Genomic DNA, 12,112 nt, shown 5'->3' on the forward strand with positions numbered 1-12,112 from the left:
TAATAAAGGCCATATATCACAAACCCTCAGCTACCATCATACTCAACGGTAAAAAAGTGAAAACTTTTCATCTAAGATCACAAACAAGACAAAGATGACCACTCTCACCACTGTTAACCAACATAAGTATTGGAAATCCTAGACAGAGCAATCAGGCAAGAGAAAGAAATAAAAGGCATCCAGATTGGGATTAAAGAAGTAACACTGTCATTATCTGTATATCACATGAATTACACACACACACACACACACACACACATATATCATATATATATGTATGTATGTGTGTGTGTATATATAAATAGATATAGATATAGATATAAATTCTAAAGATGCCACAAAAAAACTATTAGAGAAAGTTAAAGCTGCACAATATAAAATCAATATACAAAAACCTGTTGCATTCCTATATCCTAACAACAAAATATAAGAGAAATGAAGAAAATAATCCCATTTACAATAACAAAAAAAGAGTAAAATATCTAGGAATAAACTTAAAGAACATGAAGGACTTGTACAACAAAAACTGTAAGATATTGTTGAAAGAAACTGAAGAAACCAAAGAAAGATACTCCGTGTTTATGGATTAGAACAATTAACATTGTTAAAATGGCCATGTTACCCAAAGCAATACACAGACTTAATGCAATCCTTATCAAAATCCCAATGGCATTTTTCACAGAAATAGAACCAAAAAAATCCTCAAATTTGTATGGAACCACAGAAGACCCAGAATAGCCAAAGCAATCCTGAGAAAAAAAGAACAAAGCCAGAAGTATCATACTTCATGTCTTCAAACTATACTACAAAGCTACAGTAATCTAAACACTACAGAACTGGCAGAAAACACACACACAGAGATCAATGGAACAGAACTAAGAACCCAGAAATAAGCCCACACATATTTTCAACAAAAGAGCCAAAAACATACAATGAAGAAAGGAAAGTCTCTTCAACAAATGGTGTTGGGAAACCTGGAAAGCCACATGCAAAATAATGAAACTAGACTGCTATCTGAGACTACACCTAAAAATTAACTCAAAAATGGATTAAAGACTTGAATATAAAACCTGAAACAATAAAATACATAAAGAAAATATAGGCACTAAACCTTGGTCTTAGAGATGTTTTTGTGAACTTGACCCCAAAGGCAAGGGAAGTAAGAGCAAAAATAAATGAATGGGACTACATCAAACTAAAAAGCTTTTGCAGAGCAAAAGAAACTATCAACAAAACAAAGAGGCAACCAACCAAATGGGAGAAGATATTTGCAAACAACATCTTCAATAATGGGTTAATATCCAAAATATATAAAGAACTCCTACAACTCAACAACAACAAAAAACCAAACGATCCAATTTAAAAATGGTCTGAGGGGCCGGCCGAGTGGCTCAGTTGGTTAAGAGCTCGCTCAAGAGTTTGAGCTCTGAGCAACAGTGGTTCGAGTCCAGCCCGAGCTGAGCAGCCGCTGAGCTGCCAACAGGTAGCAGGATGGCTCAGCTAAAAAAAAAAAAAAAAAAAGGTCTGAGGAACTGAAAGGGACGCTTCTCCCAAGAAGATACATGAAAGATACACGGCCAAGAGATACATGACAAAATGCTCAACATTATTAGCTATAAGGTTAGTGAAAATCGAAACCACCATGAGATGCCACCTCACACCCATTAGAATGACTATTACTAATAAGAAATAACAAGTGTGGGTCGGCCGAGTGGCTCAGTTAGTTAAGAGCGCAAGCTCTAAGCAACATGGTCACCGGTTTGATTTTCACATGGGCCAGTGAGCTATGCACAAGCTGAGATGCTGCTGAGCTGCCAACAGGTGGCAGGATGGCTCAGCTGGTGAGAGCACGTGCTCCTAACAACAAGGTTGCCGGTTCCACTCCCGCATGGGATGGTGCACTACACCCACCCACAACAAAGACTGAACATGGCACCTTGTGAGCTGAGCTGCCCTGAGCTGCCGAAAGGCAGCTGGATGGCGACTGGACTTAGAACTGAGCTAGCTGCACCCTCCACAACTAAGATTGAAGGACAACAACTTTGCTGTTCCCCTTCCCCAATTCCCCAACACTGTTCCCCTATCCCCAATTCCCCAATAAAATATTAAAAAAAAAAAAAAAAAAGAAAAGAAATAACAAGTGTTGGCTAGTTGGAGAGGATGTGGAGAAAAAGGAACCCTCATACACTGCTGGTGGGAATGTAAATTGGTACAGCCACTATGGAAATCATATGGTGACTCCTCAAAAAAATTAATATAGCTACCATACGACCCAGCAATCCCTCTTCTGGGTATCTGCTCAAAAAATTTGAAAACACTTATTCGTAAAGATGTATGTACTCCTACATTCACTGCAGCATTACTCACAATAGCTAAGACATGGAAACAACCTAAGAGGGCCCTTCAATGGATGATTGGATAAAGATGATGTTCCTGTATACAATGGAATACTACTCAGACATAAAAAAAAGATGAAATATTGCCACTTGCAACAACATGGATGGATCTTGAGAGTTTATGCTAAGTGAAATAAGTTGGACAGAAAAGGACAAGGACCATGAGATTTGACTTACATGGGATATAAATCAGAAAGCAGCAAACGAACAAAACAAAACAAAACAAAACAAATTCATAGATACAGACAAGAGAATGGTGGTTACCAGAGGGGAAGAGGGCGGGGTGACGAAGAAGAGGCTAAAGGAGGTCAAATATATGGTGATGGGAGGAGACTAGACTTTGCGTGGTGAGCACACATTACAGTATCCAGATGTCATATTATAAAGTTGTATACCTAAAATTTATATAATGTTATTAATCAATGTTATCCCAATAAATTTAACAACAACAAAAAAAACCCACAGAACTCTTTATGTGGGTAAATTTCTTATACAGAAAGGTAAACATGCCAAGTTCTACAATATGAGGCAACAGAACAGAGAGAGTTAGCCTTGAGCAAAGGGAGGGCTTTGAGTCGTTCTAGCATAGAATGCTGGTGTAAGAGCAGATCTGCAAGGAGCTCAGGAATCCCAGCTGACACTGACTTACTGAAATGGCCAAGTCACTCAATCCACACAAAAGTCTACTCTTAATACCCTTTACAAAATAGTCTACTCTAATACCCTTTACAAAATACCCAATATACAATGGTTACATAAATGTCATGAAAAGACATGGTAACAAAGGCTGGGGGAGGCGGGGGGGGGGGGGGGGGGGGCTGGTTATACAATAAGAAGGAAAAGTCGAATGTAACAATGTAGATTACAATTAAATTGAACGATGACACGTGTGACAAAGGACTAGGAGGGGTCAATAAGGTAAAGGGAGAATAGTTTTCTATAAGGCTACAACCAAAGTAGTTGAGCGGAATATCTGCAAGATGTTAAGAACACTATTTGGGTTTTGGGGGTTTTTTTCCATTTTTTTATTTTTCAATGACAGTTGACATTCAATATTATATTACTTTCTGGAGTTTGTTCATTTTTAACACAATTTAAAAGGGTTCTAAAGGGCATGTAGAGAGAAACCAAAGAGCTGCCCGTAGCTGGCTAAGAAGCCAAGAAACACAGCAGGAGCTGTCTGGATAGACAAGAGAACAGGAGAAGCTCGGTACTACACAGTAACGTGGATGAGGCAAGACTGGAATTAACGTGGGTTCTAAAATGACACATGAAGTAAAGCTGATTTGGCATCAAAACAGACTAAGTCCCAGGGCCAGAAGGGCAGGGCAACACCTAACCATCACCAACCAAGTTGACCCTAAATAAATCTCTTTCTTCTTTGAGTTATTGGGTTGTCGGAAAAGTCATGACGCATTTTTGCAACAAAAAACAGAAAAAATACGTCATGACTTTTCCGACAACCCAACAGAAATTCCCTCCCCTAAAAGTACATGTTTTATTCACATATTTTCACATAAAAATTAACTTTCTTAAAATGAAAGCATCTTTAAGAAGTATCTAGAGACTTCCAAACTTACCTTCTCCATGGGGAGCTGAAGAGACGCTTTGCAATCGGAAAACTCCACTGTGATACTGGGGCCTTGAACTTCAGTCACAACATAGTGCAGCTTCTGGGATTCCTTTAACATCTTCCTGTTACTGCCACCAAATTTACCAAGTACCCGATAGGCCACATGAGAAATGCTATCAGCAGGATTGCGTAAAGTGCGCCATAAAGCCTAAAAATCAACATGCTTCCATTAAAATCCTTCCAAGGCAATGCATTCACATGGTTCACAAATCAAAATTCAAAAGTTATAAAAGACTATACAGTGAAAATTCTTCTGTCCATTGTTGTCCCCCAAACACACAAGTTCCCCTTCTTAGGGGAAACTGATGTTATTAGTCTTTGTATCCTTCCAGAGAAAGTTTGTATGTCTTTATAAAACTACATTTTTAATACAAATGTTCTTCCATGCTCCTAAAATACAAATGGTAGCATACTGTAAATACTGCAGAGCTCAAAAGGGAGAAAACCAAGCAATATTTTGTTTAAGCACTTTTACAAAATGGAATTGGGACGAGCACAAAGGGAAACGCAATTTACTGGCAAGGTTCTCATACTGGGATTAGATGATGAGTTCTCAGGTTTTTACCTTTATTATTAGGCTTTATAACTTACAAACATGATATATAAATTATCTCGTACATTCCAAATCTCACATTAGAAAGGATGGCAAAGAGGGAAAATGGGGAGACCTGCATTATGGGAATAAGTAAGTTAATGTGTGCCTTGTACTTACAGTTAGTAAAAAAGCCACATGCACTCAACTGTTCCAAAAACCATCAATTTTCCCACATTTTCCCAACTAAATTACCATGTCTTGAAAATTACTGTAGCTCATTATTTAAGTCTATTTTTTTAAATCACCTTCTATAACAATGCCCAATATTAATTTCCAGCAATAGCCAAAATCTTGGTACTTTTCTCTAAAGCAAAATTCCAATTTCTCCTACGTTTCTGTAAGTCCAAAGAGGCTTGTCCTAAAGACTGCTGGGAGGTCTTGTCCAAGTCTCCCCTCCACCCATGCACTGGCCACGCAATCCTCAGAAGGGACTTCTGCTCAGCTGCCCAGGAGGGAGCACTACGGGGAATGAGTGCTTCTGCTCTCCCAGTGCACACACATGGATGCAGCTGGTTGATGGGGCTGGAGAGAGATGGCTTGTGACACTTGTCTAGTGGGTGGGTTACTACACCCCCAAAAGCAAGCAGCAGCCTGGACCCCGTCTCTCCCTGGGCTGTCTGCCTCACGGAATGGCAGGCGGCCCAAGAAACCATCCCTGCCTCCGCCTCCCACACGGTGCTCACCCACACCTGGGTCAGGTCTTCCAAGTTGCCATCTCCACTCTACTCTGTACAGAGACTCCTGTCCTTTAGGAGTTACTGAGTCTCCTTCACAGAAAGCTGGCATTCTGGCCCCCACTTGAGGTCAAATACTCTATGCTAAAGGAACAGGTGAGTAAATAAAAGGCATCCTAAACCTCTAACAGTTACCAAGCACATTACAAATCAATAACAGCAGCAAAACATGAAGGAAAAACCTGATAATTGACATATGAACTCTAATGGACAAAAAATATAAAATGTTTTCGGACATCCATACCTTCCCTTAGGAATCTGTATCTCTTTACTGTGTAACTCAAGATCCATTGTGGATAAAGAAAAGATGACCCTGGAAGCAACAGCGGCCACAACACCTGCCTTTGTAAGTCATCAATGTCATGAAAACATGTGAAAGCCCTCCCAAAAAGGGGGCAATACTGCAAAACAAACCACTCAATACTTAAGAGTACTCCTTTACATGAAGTACTAGGGCAGAAACCTTCCTATCCTAAAAGCCATCCTGTCTTGCTTTGTACCTTAAACCTGCTGACTTGTGTTTGTCTTAGGCTGGAGAAGCCACCTGGAATGTATTGTAGAAACCACCTTATCCTAAAAGCCATCTTGTCTTGCTTTGTACTTTGTACCTGCCGGCTTGTGTTTGTCTCCTAGGGGCTTATCATCAGAGGACCTGGGCGGTCCAGACCGCAGCCTGGGGGCCAGGATGTGGAACCTGGAGGGCTTGGTCATGCACCGAAATTTGAGAGACAATGCAAGGAAGAAGCCCCTGAAGTACTACTGAAAGGGGAACAGCCTGGTGTACCTTCCCCTATAAAACTCCATACCCCTTTTTGCTCGGGGAGGTTATGGTCTTTTCTAGCCTGACCTCCGCAGCTCAAACATGCCAAATAAATTCTAATAGACCAATTTTGGTCTCCCGCAACTGTTTTCTCCGGCCGTGCCTAACAGTTTTCATAAGTCAGAAAATGCACAGAGTAAGGTAAAAGCTACACCATTCATCCAGCAGAGGGCTCACCAATGAGCATGGAGTGCTTGTCACTTCTGGAAACCACTAGCCTAAAATCCTCAGTAAAAACTAGACATGGGAGCACCTAATGCCCTCTTGGTGGCGCTTATGAGAATCAGACTTACCTGCATGAGCTCTGCGCGCACCGGCTGAATGTGGTCGTAGAGGAAATCGGGCTGCAGGTTGTCCACACACAACTCCAGAGTCCTCAGGCCTTGGCTGACCAACGTCTGAGAGCCATTGAGGGCAGACACCAGGGGATCCATTAACATGGGCAGATAGGGCAAGAGAGAACTCAGCCGCACTGGCACTGTGAGACACAGCTCGACGAAAAGGTCCTTCATATGCTGCTTGTGCAGGCCGCTCTGCAACATGTTCAGCCCTAACAGGGTGTGAGGCAGCAGAGAGGGACGTTACCTCCCAGACACAGGCCAAAGTGAACAGTACAATATACTGGTAAACCTTTTATTATAGACATCAACGTAGTAACAGGAAGACTTTCTGTGCCTTGTAACCCTGCATTAGCTGAATCTATTCTATAACTGCATCCACAATTCCTCATCTGCCATATTCATAGTGACAACAGCAGGCTACACCTAATTATTATAAATTAAGTTATAATATTATATCCTTATAATAAAAATAGTATACATCAATCTTTTAAAAATCATGTTATACTATTAATAAGCCCCATCTAAAGACACTGACTTCTGATAGATGTGTTCCTCTCAAGTTTAAGGCTTACAACTGTACGTCTTTTTTCATGCTTCCTGTAGACCAGTTGATGTCTATGCTCTAAAATAAACACTTTTCTAAAAATCCACTTCTGTTGTTTATAAATAGAGAGCAGCCTCCTTCTTATCAAGTCAACCTCAACTCTTCATGAGGGGACGGGTATTTATTGAGTTCCTTCCTAACCAAGACGAGTCAGATCAGGCCTCACTCACAGAGCTCACAGACGAGCCAAAAAGAGCAAGTCAAGTGACAGCAGACCCAACGCAAGATGTATCCCAGGCAGTGCAGGATGAAGCGAGCTCAGAAAAGAGCTGTCATCAGGGAAGGCACCGCACAGCAGGAGGAGGGTGTGGAGAGGGAACAGCTAAGTGACCAGAGGGGACCCGCTTGAACAAAACTAGGCGGGAGAGATGAGCTTGGGGACAGCAGAGAACATACAGGAGGAAATCAGGCTGATTGGAACAGAGGGCTCAAGCTGAGGAATGACTGGAGATGGGGTGAAACACGGGCAATGGAGCCTAATTATGGGCCACCTGAAGCACCTTGCCTGGTGGACTCATGACCATGTTACATTTAATACATTCAATTATTTCCCAGTTGCCACCTGGGTATACTATGTCGTAAATGGTTTCTCTTTAAAAATTTTGCAAAGAAAATACAGGAGAAGATTCAATCCCTTGCCAAGATGCCAAGAGCTCACCCTTACCCAAACAAACAAAAAAACTCCTAGAACAGTGTTTCTAATCAGTTCACACCCATAACCTTCCAATGGACTAAAGATCTGTTATCTTGAAAGCACTGCTAATTATGCAGGAATTACAGGATTCTCATTGTGTAAATTAGCAACTGAACAAAAACAAAAACTTGTAAATCAGCTTTATAACGTGCATCTTCCCTGCTGGTTCTAATTCTTTCAAATCTAGGGATTCCTGATCTTACAAAACTACTCAAAACAACTTTATTTCTAGACTTGCTTACCAAATGCTATAAAAATGCAGCCAAGTCCTAACTGGTGTAACTAAAACCTTCTGACTCCCATTCAATCTGAGTAGGGAGGCAGAGCCCAGCCCTGAGCAGGGACCTTCCTTCAAAGTCCTACTGCCTTTAAAGACAGTGGGACATGAGGACGGGGGTGGGCACCTCTCCCTCTGTCTCTGTGGAGGGACATGCATATATATCCCCTCACCATGACCTTCACTGGGCGCAGAGTATGAACCCCAACAATCAAGTGTAGTCAGACCCAGGCACGCACACAAGGCCTTTTAAGGCAGCCAAAATCAGTGCTCTGACCTTGCAGGAGGTTTGGAAGCAGAGGCAAAAATTCCTGATACAGGAGATCATGGCTCCCTCCCCCAATGGAGCGGAACAGGGCCCGAAGCAGCAGGAAGTAGTTGTAGGGCTCTTTGGCAGTCTGTGCGAGTTCCATTGAGCTGTTCACAATCTTGTGCAGGTGGGGCTGCAAGGGGGAAGAAAAAGCAGGTTAACAGGCGCTAGTGAGGGTCCACACCCCGAGAGCCTCGCTAAATGTTCACTGCAGCCAGGCAGGAAAGGAAGGTAACTGATAGATTTATTCCAAAAGGAAAAACACAGTAAGAACTTTCCAACTCTTATCTAAGTCCAATTAATTCCTCTTAACATGTGGTTGGTTTCCACCAGTTTGGCTGTGATGGAAGCATTTAATAGATTCCAATATTACTATGTGGTTACATATGTTGAAAAGATGGCACTTTAAAGCAGATACTAGAAGGCCTCTCAGCTCTGCAGTTCTTGTGAATATGTACGGTCACTCCTTTATAAGACTAAATAATCAAATAAGATGAAAGAAGCCTGTTTCCTAATTTAAATGCAAAAGGTAACCTCAGGGATTAAACTTCACTATCAATCAAATATGATATATGCAATGCAAAATTTAAGATTATAAGGTTTTGAAAGAGCTGATTGAAAAATGGGTATTTCTTTAATAAAAAAGCACTTTCTTAGCTTATAATAACTTTAATTAACATTTAAACCAGATTAGCTTTTTATCTTGTACTTCAAATCCTGGTTCTCTGACATGTGACAGGTTTAAGTTTAATATGACTTTTTTTTGCAGGTGTATTTAAACTGTTGGTATAGTCACTGATACAGTTTCAAACCTGTTATTGTATATGGCATGATGTATTTATGTTACAGAATAAATCAACTATATACATTTGCTCTTGACAAAAAGTCCTATGAATTTCTTCTTTGAGTCTTTTTCTTGAACATCTTACCATTAAGTTTTTGTTGCTGTTGTTGTTCTTTATAGAGATGTATCTAATGTTGGCACAAATTATTTGAAGACACCAAGTTATGTGGACACAGATTACAATTAAATACGTTTTATTTTTAACAAATCGAGTATTTTCCTTTCATATTAACAACATAAGTAATGTTAGATTTAATAACTGATCACTATATAACTGAAAAAAACTGAGGAAACCACCACTTAAAAGCACAGACTGCAATTATTTTTATCACCATTTGCACTTTTACTCTAGAAAAAAAAAAAAGGATCTTGGGATCTTGTTTACATCTTCAAAATTTCCCCTATGTGAAACATCTCTATTCAAACTCAACTGGTGATAATATTTAACTTTCTATAGGAATTAAATATTTGCCACAAGTGGAAGTGAATGCTTCTAAGGTTTTTGTTCTGCCATCTGCGGCTTTTAATGAGTGATGTAACTGTGAGTAGGTTTTTAGCCAATTTCTAGAATCAAGTAACTGATGAGATCAAATTATATAGGATTAGTCATCTATAAAAACATTGGAGACACATTTCTTCAAGATGATCTTAATTAAGGAACACATAGTAGTTAGATGCTTGATTTAAATGGGGAAAAAATAAATAATAGTCCTGAAATGGAATGTATATGTATTGTCACAGAGAATAAGAACACACAGAAGAAACAAAGTTGAAGTGGAAAATGGCTGACGTATCTCACTGGATTTGAGAGGTAACTGAAGACATTTTTTTTCCTTTTATATAGTCTTTTGTATCACTCAATTTTTAAAATAAGGACGATGTGTCCCTAATTTTACTGTTAACCCCAAAAAAGAAATTGAATTTTAATGAAGAAAATTAGTGGTGGGAATACTAATAACAACCCACTGCCTACCATAAGAGTTCTGAAGTTTTCATTTTAAATCACCAAATAAATTAAGCTCTGCTTAGAAATACATGAAATGTTTTTTACACTTGGCTCTTATTTATTGCAAATATTTTATTAATTCAAAGAACACTCTACAAATATAAAAAGAGCCATTCCAATTTTGGTTCAAAAGTGAAAACAATAATTCAACAACCACAAACCCTGAAACAAAGAGTTACTTGGGTGTGAACAAGCTTTACCTTTAGCATCTGTTCATTTTCAGCTGCAAACAGGGAAACTGAGCCAAAGACCAACTTAAACAGCTTGAGGTACAGGTTCGAGAGCTCCAGGTTAGAGCCCATTTCTGGCAGGCGGTCAAGGAGATATTCCACTAGGATTGTAGCAAACAGAGCAGAGGTAGTAGGATTTGCCAAGAAGGAGTTGGCAACAATCTGTCAAAACAAGAAAAGAATGTGACAACAATAATCCCTTCCCCCAAGCAGCTTTAAGAGAAAGTAATGAACTTCCCAAAAATGAAACCTGTGTCAGACATTCCAAGAAATTAATTATCCACCAAAGGAAAAAAATGAAATAGGTTTACTGAGCCTTGAGTGGAGCAGTTCAATTTAAGTACTTAATCTGGTATTTTATCCTTACCATGAAATACCAAGAGCCTACATCTAACACGTATTTAATTTCTACTAATAAGAGGAACTGGTACAAAGCATCTTGATCTTTTGGAAAAAATAATTTTAATATTGTGGCCTAATATTTCTCTAAATTTTGCTCTACAAGCACATCTTTACGCACACTTACAAAATCCTCAAAATAAATGGAACACCAAGAATTCAATCAACACAGAATTTTATAGTTAATGTTGAAAGGATATAAGAAAGGAGCTTTATACCTGAAGAGCATAATTTTTCGAGATTCTTTCCACCATATAAGGGACTGTAGTTTGAAAGATTTCTTTAAATGTTAGGGGATTCATCATTGTGAATACACCAGCAAAGTGTTCCAATACCTCCTTCTCTTCCTTCATTCTAACAGTCTGGCAGTTTGCTACTCGAATGTATGTTTGTCCATTTCCAGCTATCTGGACCTAGCATAGGAAAAATCAACCCATGAGCATTAAAACTGAACATGCCTGAATACATTCCATTACCTAATCAGATCAGTTACATACTTAAAACAGAGCACTTGAATTAGACAATAAATACCCCCCTGAAATCTTTTAAATTCTCTATTCTTAGCTTAATTTTAGAAAGTAATTTAAAAAAAAAAAAACACACATTAGGTGTTCCAAAAAGGAACAAATTTAGCAAACTTAAATCTAGTTACTATTGCATTCCATTTAGACCACCTTCCCGCTAAAATACAAACGATGAGACATAAATAAGAATTCTCACCATAAATGCAATGCTGTGCTACAGAACAAAAGCAACCTGGGTATACAAGTACAGCAGACCATCCAAAAATAACTGATCTCTCAAGACCTGTTCCAACAGTGTCAACTCTAACTCTAAGAGATGATTTGGGGGTACTTCTTACCTGATAAATATCTAAAGCCTGCATTGCATATTTCACGAGTTTTATGTAAATCTGAGTTTCTTTGGGCTGTAACTGCTTGTTGGGAATGAACTGAGCTTCTAGAAAAGAGAGAGCATAATAAGTTAATGCGAATAAAACCCACTCTGTGAAAAACATCCTTTTTCTAAAGAATTTAAGAGCAGAATTACCACCAGGTGCTTTACATGACGTTATGCCCCACGTGATTGTCTTGACACCACAGACCAAGGTTTTTACCAAACTTCGACAATCTGTGACTTGGAATGTCTGCTTGTCCTCCTTGTCCTTTTCTCCTTGTTTCTCAAAGGGAGGCACAGGGGCTGGGGTCACAGGGGTGGCGGGTGTGGGG

The 12,112-nt window shown here is 39.5% G+C and overlaps 1 protein-coding gene across 1 annotated transcript in view; it reads right to left on the reverse strand.

The window, feature by feature from the left end:
- The window catches only part of TRRAP (transformation/transcription domain associated protein), a 127,403-nt gene that overhangs the window by 86,981 nt on the left and 28,310 nt on the right, over window positions 1-12,112 (reverse strand). Inside the window, 7 exon segments of the mRNA XM_019655561.1 lie at window positions 3,977-4,177; window positions 6,472-6,728; window positions 8,372-8,537; window positions 10,455-10,646; window positions 11,102-11,296; window positions 11,746-11,843; window positions 11,934-12,112. The exon segment at window positions 11,934-12,112 is cut by the window's right edge and continues 4 nt beyond it. Coding sequence (XP_019511106.1) covers window positions 3,977-4,177; window positions 6,472-6,728; window positions 8,372-8,537; window positions 10,455-10,646; window positions 11,102-11,296; window positions 11,746-11,843; window positions 11,934-12,112 — 1,288 coding nt within the window.

The sequence above is a fragment of the Hipposideros armiger genome, unplaced genomic scaffold (assembly GCF_001890085.2).
Source record: "Hipposideros armiger isolate ML-2016 unplaced genomic scaffold, ASM189008v1 scaffold_242, whole genome shotgun sequence".
NCBI classification, from domain to species: Eukaryota; Metazoa; Chordata; class Mammalia; order Chiroptera; family Hipposideridae; genus Hipposideros; species Hipposideros armiger.